General features: G+C 38.6%; 1 protein-coding gene across 1 annotated transcript; it reads right to left on the bottom strand.

Moving 5' to 3' along the window:
- Positions 1-287: 287 nt before the first annotated feature.
- On the bottom strand, positions 288-14504 carry LOC140246298 (dynein regulatory complex protein 11-like). The gene is made up of 14 exons (XM_072325765.1): positions 14399-14504; positions 12529-12856; positions 11645-11950; positions 10808-10879; positions 10332-10540; positions 9797-9881; positions 8150-8372; positions 7528-7676; positions 6404-6552; positions 5231-5421; positions 4492-4775; positions 3476-3653; positions 2685-2923; positions 288-1662 (listed from the first exon to the last, which is right to left on the bottom strand). The coding sequence occupies exons 1-14, from the start codon at positions 14407-14409 to the stop codon at positions 1528-1530; spliced, it is 2559 nt and encodes an 852-aa protein (XP_072181866.1). The 5' UTR covers positions 14410-14504; the 3' UTR covers positions 288-1527.
- Positions 14505-22929: the final 8425 nt, after the last annotated feature.

Raw genomic sequence — 22929 nt, 5'->3', positions numbered from 1 at the left:
TTTTTATTCATTTACGAGTACAATTTGAATGATTTGTAGTACCCTTCTTGTATGAAAACTGTCAAAAAAAAAAAAAAAGAAGAAGAAGAAGAAGAAGAAGAAGTAAAGATTCAAGTTCAGAAGAATATTCCTGGATAAAGATGTGCAAAATGGTCTTCACTTGTCATGAGCGATGTTTGCTCCATCCCACTGTACACCATCCCCCCCCCAAAAAAAAAGAGTTAAATAAGCACTTCACCAAAATATGTACACATTACACAACAAACCAGTCTTCAATGACGACATGATTGATAGAATAGCTCTCTCTGCATTTCAATTTATTTACAAAGAACATGTAAGTACATTTGTCCCATAACACATGTATAAACAAATCTCTACAAGGCATGTCATATTGACAGATACAAGGGTTTCAGTATGAGTCTCACTGAACAAAGCCATGCTTTTGTCATGACTGATATCTGCAGTAGATATGAAATTCTTGACAAGTACAATGTATTCAATCACCAAATAGCTACATACTTTTGCAAATTTTTCTTTTATTGTACATTTTGTACCACTACATCCATGTTGTGTACAATATGGTACATGAAGAAAAAAAAAATCCCAAAATATATGAAAATTTGAGACTTTTATCTTCACTTTTTAACTGAGAATAGCTAGAGAATGTAATACAATATATGAGAATAGAAATGGTCGGTTCTGACGAAAGTACGATTAAGTGTATGCCAGTAAAGTAAAACATTCACAGTTGCTGTAATTGTTAGATTTATTTGAAGACAAGATAGATAGACTTGAATCAAGCATTGAAACACAAATCAGATTTGATTGCTCTTGTCCATAGCTCAGGCAGGACAGCTGATGTCCATCGATTCAATCCGCAAACAATGACACTTTGTAAAGATGCTGATGAACAAGCAATTCAAACTTTATACTCAGGTAACCTAATATTGCTGTCATATATGAACAGTGGGTCCATCGTGATATCGTCTGAAACATCGCCCATAATCACACCGCTATTAAGTCAGATTGACACGTTTGAATGTGTAGTGTAAGGAATGACAAATGGATGGAATTGCTAGATGCACTTCTTGAAAGACTCTTCTTGCTACAAGTTGCATATTAATTATTGTAAAAGTTGTTCTTTTACTTTTCTGCTGCTTCTGGCCATCTCACTTGCTGTCCTATGCTAATGATTATTGGACGTTTCATTTCAAGGCACTTCTACGAAAGTATCACGTGCACCATGACTGCGGGCAACACTGTCAAGATATCATGTGAGGATACAACTAAGTTCTTTGCCTGAGGATCTATTGCATTACAACAAAGAATGAATTAATGTCTGCAATATGATGCATGGCACTCATGAATATTGAAAGCAACTGGATGTTTTGAAGTTGGAGGCACTTGATGCCACAGCTTGTGCTATGGGATAATGAATCTCTGTGCATGCATGACTTCGGCGAGGATGGGACCACAAGATGATGATAAAACCAGTAGGGTTGAATGGCCATACATGGCCTGGAAGATTTACTTCTTCTTTTTGCCCTTCTTCCCTTTCTTCCCTTTCTTTCCCTTTTTGCCCTTCTTGCCCTTGTCATCTTCGTCATTACCCTCCGCCGCCTTGGCCCTCTTCTTGCCCAGTGGGGTCTTGGCATACCAGGTCTGGAGAAGAGAGATAGAGTGACAAAACATTAGAAATTAGTGCTACTAGCATGAGGCATACTCTAAAACTTGTAATTTTTGCATACAGATATTTTCCTGAATGAGGAGTTCACAGACATTTTTGCAAGACATTATTTTCTGGATTTGACACCAATGCTTATCATAAGTGCATTGATGCCTGTCTGTTTCCAATATTTTGTCTTTCGTTAACTTTGCGGCCAAACAGTGACTTGCAAAATTTGCGAAAATTAAACCCTCATGAAAATAACACCTTTTACGGTATGCATGACCGTTTAGTAGGTAACCTATTCAAACAATTTCAGGGTAGTAATTACATGAGTGAAAATTCAAGTCTGTCACATCTACTGAAGCAAGGATTCTACCTCTGGTCACGCAATGCATACACTGAGCATTTAAGAGTACAAACACCTTTCCAATATGTTATTATCCAAAGACAGACAAAAAAAAAAAAGTAAAAGAGATGAATATTTTATCCACGGATGCATAATGACATACCACATAAAAACATATAGGGACATAACAGTGCACTCCCCTAATGACTAAGTCCTTGGGACCAGCAGCTTTCTTTCGTTGTTAGAAAGGCTAACAGTGTAGTGTACACTGTACAAATACATATATACCGGTAGCTGATAATTTTTGAACCTGAATTTTGATTGCGCTGTAACAAGAACTTTGTTATAACTGTGTTCGTTGTAACAGGATTAGTACATTGTAACTACACGCACACATGGATATAGAAATACAGGCGACTCCCATTCTAATATAACAAGCAGTTTTCTTTTCTTATATCGAAATTTCTTCATAGCCTAACAACAAAGTATCTAAAGATATGCAGAAATAGTCTTGAGACCTGAATTTCTTGTTATAACAAGAGTTTTGTTATAACCATGTTCATTATAAAGGGAGTGCACTAACATACATACTATACATAAATACACACATCCCACATGCATACCAGCAGACATAGGATATAAAGAAAGGAGAAATTGATTGCTGTCTACCTTGAAAGCCTCCTCTTCCTCTTTGTAGATTGGTTCGAGCCTGGCCAGTGGGGGGACAAACTCAGAGGCCACGAGGGGTCTCTTGGCCAGCTGGGACACACGTCTCTCTGTCAGCACTTGTTGGCAGGCAGTCACCACATGCTTTGGGGTGTAGCCATCGGTCACCTTGGACAGGGAGCTCATGTCAAAGTGGGGGTTCAGGATACCATTGTGCTTCACGATCAGGTTGCGCCACAGCACTGGAGGACAAAAACAGGGAAAATTTTCTCAGTGCGTTTTTTATTTGTTTGCTTTTTCTGGAGACTTGCATGGATGATGGTTAAGAGCAGAATACTTTGTGCCCTATTAGCACTCATACAGTCATGACAGATCTGGGCACCATTTCATGAAAGTTGTTGGCCCTGACTAGTTGTCAAGTCTCAGACAATTTCTGTAAAATCCTTGGTTTTGATTGGCTGAGAAGCTCTGGTTACTGACTGTTACTATAGTAACTGTCAGAGACTGACAACTTGTCAGGGCTGACAACTTTTATGAAACGGTGCTCTGATAATGCTCCTTGGCTTGGGACATCTCTTTGCTGAAATCATCTATGCTCAGTGACCATTGCAGTACAAAAGTAATCTTTAATCAGAAACACCAGTTGGCATGGCCAATAATTGATGATATTACAATGTATATCTTTCATTCATCATTTACTGAACACTGACACTAGGAGCATACTCTCTTTCGACTAATGCTTTCAACAAAAGACATAGATGTTTATGGAAGGGGTATCTGAGAGGCAAACTCACAATGTCTGGAGGCATAGTCTGGTCTTGGGATGAGGATGACTCTCTGGAAGGCTCCTACCAGCCCCTTCATCTCACACTCAAAGGGGGCCCTGGAGGTCCCCACCAACACCACACGATCCTCAGGCTTCAGAATCTTGAACATCTTGGGGATCTCCTTTTTGAGACGCTTCGGATCAGTCTACATGAGAAGGAAAGAAACAGTTCATTATTCTAATATGCCAAACATATACTACAAAGAAGTAAAATTGCACAATTGACTACAGTGGATGTTTGCTATGTTCTAATGCAGTAAAAATACAGTGTAACATTGTGCAAGTAATTCCATACAAACTTCCTCAAATCATAACTGCAGTGGGAGATCAGTTTGCATACTGTATACGCCGTTATTTTCGCGTACAGATATTTTCGCGAATGACGAGGTCATAGACATTTTCGCGAGATGTTGTTTTCGCGAATCGATGCCGCCGCTTACGTTAATGCTCTATTAAAAAAGTGCATGGAGACAATTCCAACTGCAATTCGCGAAATTCGCGAAAATAAAACCCTCGCGAAAATAACAGCATACTGAGTATACAGTATATCATCATTATGTGCATGTTGTTGGATTTGTTTTTTTCACTCGATATCACATCGCTGCTAATCTTATCTATGTATACATTCTGCAATACAACTAGCCGTGGACCAAGGTAAACTGCTCAAATTTTCTTTGCTACATCTCATTAGAGTACCATATTCTCTTAGACTTTACTTTACATTTCCCAAATTATACCGAAAGTTGATCAATTTCAAACTTTGACCTCAACCAATGATCACTGATAGATTTTCCAAAACAAGAAAAGTGTACTAATGAACTGTACAATGCACAATGAATACTGAATATCCCAAACAGAGGGACAGAAGACACAATAACAAGCTGTTTTAGACAACCTCTCAACAGGGATAAGGCATGCACACAATAATTTCTGTAAAAAGACTAGGTCTTATGACGATTCTTGGGACACAAGATCAATCCTCACCTTGTCTGTCTTGGGGACCTTCTTCAGCCACGTCCTCTCTGCATCACCGATCATGATGACGGAGGGCTGCAGCTGCCTTGCCACCTTCAGCACCAGGTGCATCAGCATGGTCAGGCCCGCCTTGCCCGGATACTTGCCCGCGATGTTGGTGGCGGTCAGGTCAAACAGGTTGGCCCCTGTCTCGGTGCAGATGGCGTGGACCAGGCTGCGCTTACCCGTGCCACGAGGACCGGCCAGCAGGATGGACTTGATGTAAGGGGCTTTCTCGTGGACAGCTTGAGAACCTGGGTCAATGTGTTGAGAATTGTCTCGTCAGTACAGCAAACATAGGAATGTGAAGGTGTCATTTATCAAATCTTCCAATTTACACTCCACACATGGAATATTTGTGGAGTTTAGAAAAGGACGAGCATATGACATTCATTTAATCATTTTGGCGCAACAAAACTCAAGAAAATTTAAGAAATAATGTTAATTGTTTGATTCTAATTAAAAAAGACATTGAGAATAGGGTCCTTGCGTCCTGGGTCCTTGGGACAACATGCCACAATTATGGACTCAAAAGTTCTTTCACCTCCATTAAGAAATAACCACTCATGTAAATCATTCTGAAACCAAGAGACAGCAATGGAATAAGAAATAAAAAGGACGTACAGATACAGAAAGATTAGAAGAGTAATATCTTAATGTAAAAATGTCAGGTTTAGCAGAGAGTGGCCAGCAGGGAAGACAACTTTACCTAGGGGTAGAATGCCGTAGAGTGCCACAAGCTGCCTGACATCGGACAAAGACGGCATAGGTTCGATGTTTGCTTGTCTCAGTGTTGTGCCCAGGTAGCTGTACTCCCCTATGTAGTCGTCGAGTGCAAACTTGGGACAGCGAACTATGATCCCTTCTCTCACTAACTCTTCATACAGGTCTTCAATGGTCCTGAGAAAGAGAGTCATGAGATTGTGAGCGCTTTAAGATTATGTCGTACTACATGTTTGAAGAAAGCACAACAGGACTTGTCATTTAAGTGAAGTCTATGATGAAGAATGCTTAATTGTTTTCCTAATACCTCATGTCTACATGATCCCTACATTTCAAACAAACCTATCTGGTTTTAACGATGAATATAGGGTCTTCAAACACATTGGTTTAAGCTATTTCCAGCTTGACATCACAGTTCAATTACAACCTGTGAGCAAAACTAAAGAAAGACAGAAAGTTCACTCAAAATGACTCTGTTCATGCATTGCGACGCCAAGGAGAAAGCCATTAGTCAAGAAGCTAGCACACTGTGAGCAAAATGTGGACAACGACTCACCCTTTGAGTTGATGGCCGTGAGAACATAATTAATTAGCCCCACACCTCATTACATTGGCAGCTTGAACAAAAACTATTTCAGTCTGAAAGAAATAGCTCATTAACCTTGGAAATATATTTGTACAGCTGTGAAAATATCCATTCGGGGTTTCCCACTCTATCATTAGTCTTGACACAGTTTGCCTGCTGTGATATTTCATGGCCACTAAGGTGTGAAAAGAGTGCTTTTGGACTGTCAACAAGAACTGAAAGTCCCGAGGTCAATCCCCCAGCCCCAATCACATGAGAAAAAAGTGCAATAGCTGATACAATAGTTAATATGCACATATTGCAGTCCTTGAATCATAAGTAGAAAATGAAATGGATATAATTCATCTTTGCCAAGTTTCTAAGTTTTTCAAAGGATTCACTGTCATCCACTACTAATACAAAATACTGTCTCTTACTAGAGTCAATTTATTCAGTTTACCACTAGAACATCTAGAACGGCAAGACGAGTTGTTTTATAGTTTGGTATATCCCTTATGAAAAATGGAGTTCAAGAGAAAACCATGAGCAACCTAAAGAAATATGTGTCTATGTGCCAAAAAGAAATGGCCTTACCTATCTGGGGTGAGATCCTTCTCCTTCTTCTTCTTGCCTTTCTTTCCACTCTTTTTGCCACTCTTCTTCTTCTTCTTTTTCTTTCCACTCTTCTTTCCACTCTTGCCCTTTTTGCCTTTCTTCCCTTTGCCCTTGTCCCTGTCAACAGCCTGGAACAAAACACAAACAAAGCATCAGATTCTAACCCCATGCATTTCCATGCTTTGCTCTATTGCTATCATGCTAGAACATTCTAGAATGCCAGAATTCTTGACATAATGGAACAAGTACACTTGTTGTATCTGGTATCATTTCATAGCCAGCATAACATATCATAGAATGTGAAATTTAAGGCTATGAGAAGTGGAATAAACTTGAAAAAACTTAACTAGAAATGTCACTATGGTGACTGGTATGCCTCTGCCATATCATATATTTCTCCCTGTAGGTCTACAGTACATATTGCCAATGCAAGATGGCAATTTCACATGAATGACAAATAACCATTATTTGGTAATTATACATCAATTTTCATGACAATACTTTGAGCAACTTTCAAAACATATGGACACAGGCAAAATTCTGGCACTTTTACTTCACCTTTGACCTCATGGCTAAAAACTTTCCCTAGATAAACACTGTGTGGTGATGCATGGACTAAATTGCACACCAAATTTGATTACACTGCAAAATGTATACATTCAATTAGTTTCAGGGTATGGTGAACAAAAAGTGTATCAAATAGAGCAATTTTACAATCTTAACCTGACCTTTGACCTCTCACCCACAACTTTCCCTTGAGAATCTTAATCTGATAATATAGTTATACACTAAGTTTCATGATATACATTTAGGTTTGCAGAGATATAGGCCAGTTAAAAAAGCAAAATTTTAGCATTTGCCCTTGACCTTTGACATTGAAAGTCAATAGGCACAGCTTTGTCCACTCCTATGCATATGACAACCCAAAAAGATAATGCCTACAGTGCCACTTTGTGGCGGAGGCATCAAAACACACGGATGGAGTAATACAACTGCATCTGTCCATTAAACCGACTTTTTGTGATTAACAAACAAATGAATCACCGAAACTACTCATTGTGCAAGTGGGTCTGACATATTCAGGCACAGACAGACTCACTCACCAGCTTGAGATTCTTGAGCTCCGTCCTCATGAGTTCGTCGACCTGCGTCCGAATCTCTGTCTCCACCTCCAGCCGCTTCTCCTCCTTGATCAGCTCCGCGTCGTGTTTCTGGCTGAAATTGCTCTCTTCATTCCTCTCCTTCCAGATGCCTATAGAGAAGGGAGGAAGCAGGATGTACGTCGTTTGGGATCGAAAAGGTACGAGAACAATTTATGGGACTGAGGGACCACTAAGCACAATATCACAAAAGAAGTGGCTATGTTGGTGTACTCATTTCTGCACAATGCAGATGGACAATTTATAGTGGCCAAAGAACTTTCACAGCTGATTTCTCTTCATTGACATATTCTTTTAGTACTTCTGGGCTGAGATGTCTGAATATATTACTCCATGTATATGTTGGAAAAAATATGCCAGACGCTCTGGACTACAACCATTTCAATGCTCTGTCACAGAGTTTGTAGGATGAAAAACACGTCAAGTATAATTGGTTGAGAATAGAATATAATGAAGATCTGCCCACACTCATAGCTCAATGTGTTGCTGTATGTTTCTACAGTCATGTTGGCGAGACTCAAATCCATAGGTAATTACTGCCAGCTTTACTGGATCTGGCACCTACCCGAAAAATCTTTAGCCGAGACATCTGTTTCAGTCAGGAAGTTTGACGGCTGCATCTTGAAGCCTTCTTCTTCCTCGTCATCGTCTCCTCCTTTTCCCTTCTTTCCTTTCTTGCCCTTCTTGTCCTTCTTCTTATCTTTCTTCTTGTCCTTCTTGGCACTCTTCTTTCCCTTTTTCTTGCCTTTTCCCTTGTCATCCTCTTTACCTGCCAGTTCAGCCTCGATCTAGAAAGAACATCATGCAGGTATCATGGGCTTGAAAGTAATTTCTATATTTAGGATGGTATCTACCATGTAGTAAATAAAACTTTTACTTTGTCCATCCACTATCTGACAAACTGAGAGCAATTCATTAATATAACCACAATCAAAAAGAAAGAAAGAAAGACAAGCTGATTGTCAGATGATGACTGGCTAATTCATACTGACACAAGTTAGATAAATACATGCTTGCTTTAAAGGGTGTGTACAGTTCTGGTCGAGGTGAGGATTTAGCTTTTAACGTTTTGCGAGATATTCAGAAACCACTCTATGAGATGTCAAAGAGCATGCAGTTCTAAGGGGTATCAAAAGTTTATTTGATGAAATTCGGTTTTGAAATGGCCGAGATATCCAAAAACAAGGTGAAACAAAGAGATCCTAATAAAGTTGTGGCATGTCGCCTTTTATTATTAGCACTTTTTTGGATATCTCAGCCATTTGAAAACCAATTTTCATCAAATAAACGTTGAATCCTTCTTAAAATTACATGCTCTTTTATATTCCATAAGAGGCTTTTCATTATCTCACTTTATAGGAATGTTCAAAACATGAATCCCCACCTCCACCAGTACTGTACAGTCCCTTTAAGAGCAACCGTCTCACATGTGAAGTGGAAAAAAAAAATTAAAGGTCCAGTTTACCTTTGGGAGCAGTGATTTCAAAAATGTTCAAGATATCACATTTGATGCATATGTGTAGGTCTGTTGTATCATAAAACATCCTACCATATGAAATATTTGCAATAAAACCTAAAATATAAGGAGATATCGGGGTTTTTCTCAGTAAACCGTAACTGTATACGGTTTAGTCTGGAAACATTTTTGTTATAACTATTGTTCACATTTTGTGCATTTAACAACACTTAACATCGATTATACGGATTCAAATTTTGACAGTGGTTGTTTCTATCCCTAACTCACATTTTAGAACTATTTTAAAGCACTAATGCTTTCATCTGCAAATGGTGAATTATGCCTTTAACAGGACTAGCAATTTGGTGATGATAGTGTCTTGAAAATAATCACTTACTATTCATGCACTTTAGAAAGCATAGTGTAAAGCCAACAGTGTCAGAACATTTGTTTCTATGGTATAGCATGAACACCATCTGTACTGCTGGTTCCAATAGAGGGCTCACTACCAGGAAACATCAACTCTTTCATATCACATGCTATTTTGCACAACAATCACAAAATTATAACCTGGTATCAGTAAAATGTTCACTAGTACTCCTGGTTAAAAAGCTAATGGTATCACAATACAGCCCTATCACAATGCAACAGTTTCTAAGTTAAATGTAGCAGGTTTTATGTGGGTCCAGTGAGAATAGTGATAGAAATTGTCTGAATTTAAGGTATTTAGTGTCTTGTCATAAAAGGTCAACATACCTCAGCGGGGTCCTTTTCTTTGAAGATGGCGGCTGACCCTCCTTCATCTTCGTCTGGATAGTCAGGAAACTTCCCCGTTGCATCCCTGGAAAAGATGATTCAGTTGAACTATGATGTAAACCCACACTGTCCTGTTCCTATGAAACACTGTTTTGTTGTTGTTTGATTTGGATTTGTTGGAGTGTGAAATTCTTAACTTATTTTATGAATAAAAAAAAGAAGACTGCTTTCTTCTTTCACAGCATTGTACATTGTACTGCCATCCATCCTCTTTTAAAAGCATATTTTTCTGAGGTTGAAGAGCAATTTTATGTTAAGGTGCACTACATTAAAACTTTTCAGTTTAAGAATTTGCATTCATACAGTTTTGGTCAGGTATGCAAAATAATGAGCAATAGGGCATGCATGATCATAGCTTGGCTTCTTTGACATGACACTGTAATATCATTACAGCTTACAATATGGGTCACACAGTAATCACTTTCATACTACGTTTGCTGAATGCAGCACAATTACTGAAGTATTGGGTTTTCACCTGCACTCAATGAACCACTGTCTGATCTGGTCCTGCATGGTTTCCTTCATGTCTGGCCCCTCCACCTCCCATAGCTTGGCTTTGATGCTTGTCAGCGCCTGCTGATACTCCCTCTCATGGTCTCCCTGGGTGATGCGGCGGGCATTCTCTGTCCGATCCGCCAACATCTGCGGCGTGTTCTTGTTGCTGGCAGGCTCACGGGGCGGAATCTGTGTGGTGCAGAGAAAGAGAGGGTACTGGTAAATGAAATCACAGAGTGCTCTTTCTATCTTTAATGATTTATGAACTTCTAGGTAGTCACTTTTATGGTTGGAATTTGTAGGATGAAGCATGGATGTGCATTGTAGGTCCATGGTTCGGCAAACACTAATAGGGGGGGGGGGGGGAATGTCTAAACTTATACTAGTACAATATCAGGTATGTCACCAGCATGTAAATATTTGCAAGCATATAGGATAATCGAACAATACACTCACCATGCCAATGAATCTCATTTCTTCTTCTCTATCCTTACGGATTTTCTTTCTGCATGAAAATCCCTTCCAGGTCTGTGATGGGTGAAGAATAGATTGAATGCAATTAGTATGAGTCACACAACTTTGTATGAACAGCAAGTAAGAATTGCTCACTTTTCACGGCTCAAATTTCAGCACATAGCATAGAATTTAAGGCAGTTCTGTGACACACAAAGTTGTTGATTTTTTTTTAAATAAAGTGAAATCATGTCTTATCCACTTCTAAGACACACAGCATGAGTTTAAGAACAACCAACAAGCTGGTATGAAAATACTAAACGTACAGAATAAGGTTAAAAAGTTGCTAGAATACTCAAAAGATTTGTTGTACGTGGCTACTAAGGTAAAAATAAATGCTGCAGGCAATGAGGATAAAGTGCTTTGCCTCAGGATATCACACCAGCAACGACCCAAAACAAGAACCTTGCAATTCACAGTTTGTAGTCTTATCGATTGAGCCACAACAGCTCCTCCTATCAATAACCACACATTTGTTTTCTTTCTTTCTTTTTCTTTTCACAGAATACGTAAATATTATACATGGATGCACACGTGCAAATCCAGCTATCTCAGCATCTTGTACGCATATACTGTCAAAGTGGAAACTTTTCGCGCATTTCATGCAACCAGAATCTACTGCGAAAATAAAGCATGCGAATATTTTTGCATGACATATGTGGCAGTAGTTAATGTCCTTATTCCGTGCAGTTAAAAACATGTGAAATTCGTCTTACCCGGCCGAGCGCGGAAAATTACTCATGCGAATATATCCATTTTTACAGTATTCCACATTCATACCTTCTGAATTCTGACTGCTGCCAGCTCTGTGTCTAGGGTGGGAGCGCCGCGGTTGGCGGCCATCCTCTCTCGCTCTTCCTGCAGACGGATTTCCCGCATGAACTTCGCCCTCAGCCGACCCTGCCGTGCCCTCTCGTGGACCTGGATAAGGCGGATGGCCTCGTCTGCCGACATCTTGACTTCCTCGGTCTTCTCCTCGGGCGGACCCATCTTGGCCAGGATTTGCCCAAGGAGCTTCTCTCTGTCCTGCAGTGCTTTAGCTCTCTCGTTGATGAAATATTTGGGGACTGGTATCTCAATGTCATTCTGAGAGAAATAGATGAGTAGAACATACAAATATAATACAATATTTCAATTTGAAATACATATATACACCATCATTTCAGTTCATCGGTGGGCTTGGGTAGATGGAGAAGAAAATGAAATGTGAAAAATGAATGCTTGTTACAAGTACCTGAATGAGTACCCCAGTCATTTATATCTTAATGCTAATGACATGAAAATCTTATTAGCTGATGGCATGAATATATGTTGCAACACAAAAACAGAAATTTGACCTTCTTCTAATTTGATGATATTATGCACAGTGATATCACAAACTGTAAGCTATTTCTGGTAATGTCAGAATATTTGTGTCTGATCAAGATAGTAGTCTTTGGGATCTACATGTACTTCTGTGTAAGAAATCAGTAGTTCATATTCCAACATAAATATCAGAATAAAACCAGGACAAAAGTATTGCATAATGACAGCTTCACATCCAGTAGTAGAAAACTTGCATTAACTCAATTTGAAAAAAAGTTTTCATAGCAGTGTGAATCCAAGCACACATACATTGTGAGGAGGGCATCAAATACACTGCACATATCATCTAAATAACTCACCGGAGTCAACTTGAGATCAGACAGGATGTCATCAAAATAGTGGAACTCTGAAAACTCGAGCAGAACCATTTCATTCTTCAGTTCCAGCAACCTTCCCATGACGCCATCCAGCATTCGCCGCAGCACACGCCTCTTCTGTGGGTGAACTATCTGGTCGTAGCATCCTTCCAGTTTGCGGAATATCTGGAGGTACTTGAGGTAGAGTGTAGCTATATTCTGGAAGGCGGTGAGACGGTCTTTCTCAGGTTTGGGGGCCTCTGGAGGTAACTCCTGCTGGAGAAGATCATTGAGGCTGTCCTGGGCCTCAAGCCACTGCTTTTGATAGTAGCTGTAAGTACAAAAAATTGAAAACAAAACATGGTACTTAAGATTTAAATCACATCACCCTAAACACTAAAATGATGAATGAAGCTCTTCTATTATTATGACACATTGTATTGTGCATTTAAAAAAAAAAAATGTAGTACAAAAGCTTGTCAAGAACAATTTCATACAAGTTGGTTTGAGCTTTTATACACACTGGCTGAAAACACCAGCACAAACCTACATACAGTTGTATTACTATGGTATGGGTAGGCATCAGGATGAAATCTTTTATAAAGTGTCTAGATCTACACAGAAAAGAGAGGAATGAATTCTTTATTGTAACAAATTCTATTCTACTCATCTCAGTGAAGTTCCAACAAACTTCAAATGTCCTGAACAAATTGATCATTATTCAAAGCTGAATGCTGAAAGAAGGAGTCCAGAATGTTCTATATCATATGGATTTGTCAAACCTAAACGTTACACATGAAAAAAAAAAAAAAAATGTCCAAAAATCAAAGTGTCCATGAAACAACAGAAACTGAGATTATATCTCACGACGTACACTGTAAATCATGAGATTGGCATGAGATTATCTCAGTCAACTGCAACTTTTACAGCTGTGGACCTCCCCGCACCCAATCGCTACAAATTTGTACACTCCCTCGCAGGAAGTTACTCACTCCCAGTCAGTAGAAACTTGGCATCTTCAGAGGGGGTTGGTACATCATGGCTGTACTACACACTACATCCATGCAGTTCTTCAATTACCGTAACCTAATTAAGGCTTAGTAGAACAAATAGGGTTCTAGTTCTAGAGAGTCTACTACGATGTAATGCAACAAGCCGACAATAGATCAATGGCAGTGCAAAAACACTGCCTGGGCCCTGGTGGGGCAGTCAGACTAGGGTCTAGATACTTCTAAGTTCTATAGATCTAGAAATCTAGTATTAAATGACAGAGTAAAGTATCTAGAATCTTGGCATTCTTGCTCTGTAGCACCACTCTTAATCTAGACAGAATATGTGACAGTGCTATGTAACATTAGCCTAGATGTAGATTAGATACTGTAGGCAGTAGGCATTACCACTACCATACTAAAACGGAGCCCACTAAAACTATACTACTAGGCCTAAAGTACTAGAAATTCTAGCAACCACTGCACTGCCACTCGGGTCTCTGCACAGCCTCTGGCCAATAAAATCTAAGACCTAATTTCCACTTCTTTTAGTTAATTTATGGAGATTTATGGATTATGATGATTATGAAAACTTGCCCTAGACGAGGTCTAATGAAGTAGAACTTATTTTTCAGAAAACTGTCCTGGCAATAGACCTTGAAGCAGGCCTATAACTGCGTTACAGCAAGCACATGAAGTAGCTTCAGACGTGTCACCGAGACACTCCAACACACAAACGGCAACGAGTGGGACTGTGTACATCTTGACAGCGATAACGCTGTTATCTAGCTCGCGCTCGCGACCAAATACTGCTTTCTGTGAACGAGAATACAAGTCTAATTGACCCTTTGGTCGATACATATGAATATTACACATTTTCTTACCTATGAGACATATTTCTGCCACATTCGTTACGCCTATTTCCCCTAGAAATACATCGTCTTGTCGAATAATTGTTCACGTATCGTATCCAGTTCGCAATCGTTGGCGCTTGTCTTGGTATCTCCGTCGCCGTGGCAACCGGAGGAAGTACGGCCGTGGTTGCGCCGTAGAGCGAAACACACACAGTGTGTGTACGTACAAGGTACTATCTACACAGGCCCTTCTAGCTCTGGTAGTTGTGTGTATGCTTGTGTGTAATGTGTATGTGTGCGCGCAAGTGGCACATAAAATGCAAGAAGTAAACTAATTTCGAAATCGGGCTGTTTTTTTCTTTTTCACCATTTTTTTTTTCTAGTTGTTTGGTTCGACCTACACTCTACAGCAAACTTTGGAAGTTAATTGTTTTGATAAGTTATCACCCACTTCCCACAGACGTAAATGGCAGGGCTGCCAACTCCCACTCATTGAGAGTGAGACTCACTCATTTTTGGTCCTTTCTCACTCTAAACTTTATTTCATTTGCATGCATTTCTATTGATCTCACTCATTTTGACTCCTAAATAGCATTGGCCTATGGGAGTCTCACTCTAAACTAGTTTCCAATGTTGGCAGCCCTGAAATGGCTATCAAATTGTGGTCTGTAGGCCTAATGTATAATCGTGCTTTGAGGACTCCATTTGATTTAAATTTTGAAATCATAATTCAGCAAACATTAAGGCAGGTTTTTAAATTCATTTCAACTCTGACTTATAGAATTGGAGTTGTATATTACAGCAGACAGAGGCAATATGTGCCATATTGGGGGGAAGGAAACACACACACACACACACACACACACACACACACACACACACACACACACACACACACACACACACACACACACATACACCAGGCCCGTAGCCAGGATTTTTCAAGGGGGGGTGCGGTCACTAAAAAAACGGACCTTCGGTACCAATACCAATGATGACACACACACACACACACACACACACACACACGCTATTATATATATATATATATATATTTTTTTTTTTTTTCTTTGGACGACCGAACTACAAAAGTTGTATAAGAATTTGCGCGGGAAGCGCGCCGCAAATTGTGAATTTTGACTGTTTTAATGACGTTTTAAAGTCTCGAGGAAATTTGTATTTTTGTCTGTTGCATGCAATCGCGTTACGGTATTTCATCTAGGAAATAGTAAAAACTCATTTTGCCAGGAAGTTGCAAAGTTTAATTGTGTTCGAGACTCTGCGCGCGTAGCGCGCCGCAAAATTGAGAATAGTGATTTTCCTGGTGTTGTTTTAACTTTTATTTTTTCTATTGTATACCCGCGTTAGCAGGCCTGAAGCCTGGTATGCGAGTTTGTCAAAAACGAAAATAAATAAGAAAATTTTTAAAACAAAATGAATTGTAAATGTGAACCATTTATATTTTGCCTCCTTGTGGTAGGATATTTCCAGCATTTCCGAACTTTCAAATAATCATTTTAGATTAATAATATTAAAGGTAGTAGATCCGATTCGCAAACATCTCCAATATCAGTCAAATGTCATATTAACCATCATGCTAAGAAGGTTTTCTTTGTGAAATTTGGAGGTCAGTGAAATTCAAAAATTAAACATCCGTTAGCCATTGGAAGAAGTTGAGTGCAAATTCAGACCTCAGGCTTAGTGCTCAGATGTTTTCCTATTTGATTTGATCTGTCTTACTGTGCACACTAAGATACATACTGGAATGGTTATTTCTTATCTATTAAATTATAGTAGGTTATTTGGTTACTAGCTGTCTCTGGGCATTCTCGAATTGGGCTGCAAACAGTGGCGTATCTAGGGAAAACGGCGCCCGGGGCAAGCACGAAAATTGCGCCCCTAATTTCTGAAAAAAAGTGTTCAACCCCTACCCCATCCCGGTAGGGACTTTAAACAAAGTCCGCATGATGCTTTTTCAAGCACTTAAAAGGGATCTTTTTGAGGGTGATTTAAATGTAATGAATTTTGATAGATTTTGGCGAGCGAGCGCAGCGAGCGAGCCGAAATTTTTTGTATTTCAGCTTACAAAACATGGAATTTTTGTCATTTTTTGCTTACCAAATCTTACAATTCTAATCAAGATATAGTGACAGCCTTATAGATATCGATTTATACCAAAAGAACTGAGGACTTAAAAAAGTACTCTAAATTAGTGCGCGCGAGTGTGCTGAAATTTGTAAATGTCCTCGTCATCATCACGTATTGTTCTTATATTTTTTTTTTATATAAATTTTGGCGAGCGAGCGCAGCGAGCGAGCCGAAAATTTTTGTATTTCAGCTTACAAAACATGGAATTCTTGTCATTTTTTGCTTATTAAATCTCACAATTATAGTGACGACCTTATAGATAACGATTTATACCAACAAACTGAGGACTTGAAAAAATACTCTAAATTAGTACGAGCGAGTGAGCCGAAATTTGTATATTTCTGCGTCATCATTACGTTTTTTTTTTCTTATCTTTTTTTATTTTTTTCTTGCGCCCCCCTTCCCCGTATGTTCGAAACCGTTGGCGTCCTCTTTTGATCCAATCGGCGATCGCTTCAGAACGAATGAAATTGCAGTCGCTGCTCCGTGTAACATTTTTCCTGCTAAATATAAAATGACATGAGTGAACACAATAGACATTATCATTTTGTCCGCGTCATCGTCACGTTTTGTTCTTATCTTCTTCTCTTGTTTTAAACAAATTTTGGCGAGCGAGCGCAGCGAGCGAGCAGAAAATTTTTGTATTTCAGCTTACAAATCATGAAACTCTTGTCATTTTTTGCTTATTAAATCTTACAATTCTAATCAAAATATAGTGACGACCTTATAGATAACGATTTATACCAACAAACTGAGGACTTGAAAAAATACTCTAAATTAGTACGAGCGAGTGAGCCAAAATTTGTATATTTCCGCGTCATCACTACGTTTTGTTCTTATCTTGTTTGATTTGTTATTGTTTTTTTGCGCCCCCCCCCCCGTATGTTCGAAACCGTTGACGCCCTCTTTTGATCCAATGGGCGATCGCTTCAGAAGGAATGAAATTGCAGCCGCTGCTCCGTGAAACATTTTGCCTGCTAAATATAAAATGACATGTGTGAACACAATAGAGACTGCCATTTTGTCATCATCACGTTTTGTTCTTACCTTCTTTTTTATACAAATTTTGGCGAGCGAGCGCAGCGAGCGAGCCGAAAATTTTTGTATTTCAGCTCACAGAACATAGAATGTTTGTGTGAACACAATAAACATTGTCGTTTTGTCCGCGTCATCATCATGTTTTGTTTTTATCTTGTTTGATTTGGTTTTCTGCCCCCCCCTTACCATTCATTTTCTTTTTTTTTTCTTCTTCTTCGTTTTTTTTTTCTTCTTCTTCGTTTTTTTTTTTCGTTTTTTTTTTGCGCCCCCAAGGAGTGGCGCCCGGGGCACGTGCCCCCCTTGCCCCCCCCCCCCCCTAGATACGCCACTGGCTGCAAAGAGATCCACTACCTTTAAGTTAGAAGAGAGATTTACAGTAAATAATGATAAAATAAACAAACAAAAAAGAATGAGTTTCTTTTGTAATACTATCTGACAAACTTTTTACTTTACCATTTTACTTCATAGCTCAGCACTTTCCATTCTCTCTCATACCCTCTTACCCATTACATTTAAATGAAATACAACTAAAATGAGTTTGCGTGCCTGCATAATACTCTTTGGAAATTATAACTGAAAATTTTTTTAGGTTTTGGCTCACTTTAAAATGAGAACCAATAGAACTGTCACAACATGAGAAAATGTATAAGTAATAATCAACACTACATTTCCGAATTTGGCCTGCAAAGAAATCCGCTACCTGTAAGTTAGAAAAGAGATTAGTAAATAATGATAAAATAAAAAAGAAAGAAAAGAATGAGTTTCTACCGCTGTATCCAGAACAGAGCCTGAAACGGTGCAGGCTCAAGAACTCGTTTGTACTATAATACGTCTTGAAGTACTGTGTGATACTGTTGACTCAGACTTCTACAAAGCTGTGAGAATTGTAATCCAATCCGACTCATTTTGTCTCTCCTGATCGTTCGTAAGAAATGCTAATTCATGACCACCTTTTCACAATTTGATTGGAGCATGCATTCATAATGGAAAATAGTTGACATAATAATCTATCCCCAGGCATTATCATGCCAACATGTACTTATATACATGTACTATATCTTTGTGAGACGTAGATATAAAATGTCTCAGGTTTTCGATTATAGTTATAATTTCGAGGAAATTTCTTTAATTCTTATCATAATAAAAACATTATACGTAAACTTGAGGCTATTAGATTTTCATCCACTTACCTCTGTTCCTGTGAAAAAATGCAAGTGTCAACCTCAATGTCATCCACGAATCGCACGTACTCGGGCGGCCAGTGGAAAAAAAAAAAACCACCGGTCACATGCGCCAAGGGCCATGGCATGCAGTGCCAATATAATAATAGCTCGCACAAATTGATACATAACATTTGTGTTTGTGTGCATGGGGACGATCCGATGGTTCATACAACAAAAGGGTTTCGTACAATTATTTTTAACATTGTTAAACGTACTCTTCCACATTTACGTAGCATAATAATGTGTCTTTATATTTATTTGGATTGTTATCTTGAGAATTGCTAAAAACCGTTATTATGAAAAAGTGGACCTTTCAGAATTTGGGGGGGTGCGTACGCACCCGACGCACCCCCCCCTGGCTACGGGCCTGTACACACACATGAAAAGAGTTTGTTGCACCGTCAGGAACATTAACATAAACTGAATTGTTTCAATTAGAATTAAGACATTATATGTCAATATTGATTTAGGCTTATCTTCAGAAAACAAGACTTACTTGACTTAGACATATGTCTATGACATAGATTGCTTAATCTACAATGTACTTCTTGAGTATTTCTTCTTCATTTTGATTTTTAATGTTGCAATAATTACTGTCAAATTTTGAAAAAAAAAGTCATATCTACCTTTCATTGCTCACTTGTAGTATGTTGATTGTCACCGACTGTCAGTTCTACATTCATCACAATTTTCCTACTTCTTTATTAATCTTACCCATTATATTCCTTCATCTCCAAATCTTCAGAGATTAGAGTTGGGACTAGGGATGTGAGGCCAGCCTCAATTGTGACCCATATGAAATGACAATTTCGCCACTGACTAATGCTGAATTTCAGATTGGTCAATGCAATTTGAACTATATGATACATTTGTACCTGAATTATAATGCAGTGTACAGTATTTTCAAAAGAAGAACTGGGCCCAGTTGCTAGAAACTCAAATTGCGTTTAAACGCAAAGTTTCTAGCAACGGGGCCCAGGACTTCTAACCTTTTCTGTTCTCACTCAGTCACACATAGACACAAACCGTGACACAAACATAGATGCACATACGTGTACAGATACACACACACACACACACACACACACACACAAACACATGCAAGGAAATACACATACAGACACACACAGACAAATACACACAAATACAGACACATGCGCAGGGAAATACAGACACACAGACACACAGACACAACTACAGTACACACACACAGACACACACACAAATAATCACTTGCATGTATAGGCAATACAGGCGGACATAAATACACACAAATACAGACACACGTGCAAGGAAATACATACACACAGACACAACTACACACGCACACACACAGACACACACACAAATAATCACACTTATAATATGCAATACAGACACACATACAGTTTTAACCACTCTCTGTGTTCCGTACGTCCTACACTACAACTGCTGTCACATTTACTAGCAGGCAAAAACAAAGCAAAACAAAACAAAACAAAAACTCTGTTACAAAGTATTTATGCAAAGCTTGGTAGCAATAGGAGTAGGATCCTCCATATTTTAATTGTAAAGAGGTTTCCTGTAATCACAGCCAAAAAGCAGTATCATCGCTGCACGATCTAAGCACAGCCAATTGTTTAAGTTTACTGTTCTTATCTTGGGAGTTTTGCATCAACAAAGTCAAGTTACTGCATGGCAAAGAGAAGACATTTACTATCACAACATTTTCAAGTAAATGTGTGAAGACCTTTCAACAAATCTGATAAATCAACGTCTTGTAATCTATTTTTTTAAAAACCCAACCCAAACCAAACCAAAACAAAACAGACACAAAAAGAAATGTGCTGGCAGATTGTTACATAACCATTATGTTCTAGTAATAATACATCAGAGGCATAAGCACAAAAAGCCTCCCTCTTAAGTGAACATGTATAATTGATTAAATATTTAGAAAAAAAAAAAACCGCCTCTAACAAAATAATAATTACTTTATAAATTAAGAATACCAGAAAACAGCTATTGTAAGATAGAGATGTGACAATACACTGCCCAGACCCTGATAACCAACCAATTGCTCCTTTCAAATCTAGAAGACAACACTTTTCGTATCGAGGTACACACTTTGTTGGAAAATAGGCCATGGTTAAACATTTCAAAGGATCTCTGCTTCTAAAAAAGGGTGAATTGCATTGAAATTCCCATGACCAATGTTTTCAAAACACAGCATGATGAAATAACAAGGGCTTGTTGCAGAGATATGATGGCAAATTCAAGCACGTGATTTGTGCATAAAATTACATGTGTAAATGTTGAATGTGGAAGTATATATGAAAATGAACATCAAGAATGCCTGTGCTGCACATTATACACCTTCAGATGTACAAAGTATATAGGCCTATAGCTCTTTCTCTTAATTTGTTTAACATAAAAATTCTTGTAGTGTTGTAACATTGCAAATGTTGTTAGTGTTATGTTAACATTGCCATTGGACCACACATATTGCAAATAAAATTTAATCAAATCATTTTGTATGCAATGAAGACAGTGTACAGAAAAGCATGCATCCTGATAGGCTGTTCCTACAAGTCACTATTTTAGCAAGAATTGCTATTCTAACATCTTGCATGACAAGAGATCGAGATTACAAGGTTGATAATAGGTAAAACTCTACAAATTCACATTGTCTGGCATTTCAAGTTTACATGCTACATAATATTTGCAGGTGATGGTTATCCCAAGTGGGTGGGAAGCAATCTATGGTTTGCTTCTCTGTGTATTTAATGGCATCAGCAACCAAACAACAGAAACATGTTAAACAATTATTAAGTGTTGGCTTTCACCATAATACACAAAAACAAAGCTTTGTTAGCAAAACGCTGAGAAAATTAAAAATGCTGAAAGGAAAACATTAGTGTTGTTCTCATGAAACACATAAGAAAATTTAAAAAAAATCTGATCACTAATGTCAAATACACTGTACATCGTAAATGAACTTGCGGGATTAAGTTTCAGATCATTTGAGAAGTATCACACAACTACTCCATGTTCAGAAAAAAATATATGCTCAATATAAGATCAACCCACATAATCCAACATAAAACAAACCATTCTATTTGCACACTCATTAAGCTTAATATGGCGTATGAAATTACATACTTACAAACTTATATTACTCGATAGAACTTTGGTGGAAACCAAGTGCTCACATTCTGGAGTGACTTGCTGCATTAGAAGTGTAACATTCTCTGATATCAAATGGGTTAGTCAAATACCAGTTAGTGATTGGCTAAACACAGTCACATGATGGAGGTACATTCGTTATGTTCGCCCATGGGCGAACATTCTTATGTTCTCCCATGGGAAAACATTTTCACGTAACAAATACCCGCGCGCACAGTGAATTTGGCTCTGCGTGAGCTAGCGTGATCGAGTGCGTTGTGCGCGTGCTGGACCTTTACGCTAAGCGTCATATCATGATATCAATAAGGTACGGTGTACGGTTTGATGTGCCACTTTCAGAGCGTGAAATCAATTGATAATGATGGTATTTGACTAACCCATGTAATATAACAGATGATGACTTTTGTTGTCGGGAACATACCAAACGTTTGACCCTCAGGGTTTGAAATGCTATTTCGGGAGGCTATAACCTCCCTCGATAGCATTTCAAACCCTTAGGGTGGAACATTCGGTATGTTCCCTTCCCCGCCAGTCATCATCTATATATTGTCACTCACCACTGCATTTCAATTAACTCAATGGCCCATCTAGTTCAACATTACCTAAAACCTCTGCTGCAAATGTTAACACTGCAATCATACTGATACATGCAGCTGAGGTTCTCTTAAGAATTCAGTACTTTATAAACCTTCTCCCAGTGTGTGTGACATAACACAAAACTATTGTAAAAGTCGATATTTTCGTGCGACAAATTTTTTGCGCTTGGCCATGTAAGAAGACTTTCGCGTGTTTTTAATTCCGCAGAATCAAGACATCAAGTACTGGAACATATGGCACACAAAAATATTTGTGTGCTTTTATTTTCGCGCTAGCTTCTGGTTGCGCGAAATGCGCGAAAATTTCAACACCACGAAAATTTCCACTTTTACAGTACGTATTTCTACAAGATACATCTCCATCATACTGTAAGACTTTAATATCACTGACATT

The sequence above is a fragment of the Diadema setosum genome, chromosome 2 (assembly GCF_964275005.1).
Source record: "Diadema setosum chromosome 2, eeDiaSeto1, whole genome shotgun sequence".
Classification (NCBI taxonomy): Eukaryota; Metazoa; Echinodermata; class Echinoidea; order Diadematoida; family Diadematidae; genus Diadema; species Diadema setosum.
This window is presented reverse-complemented; position numbering and strand designations above follow the sequence as displayed.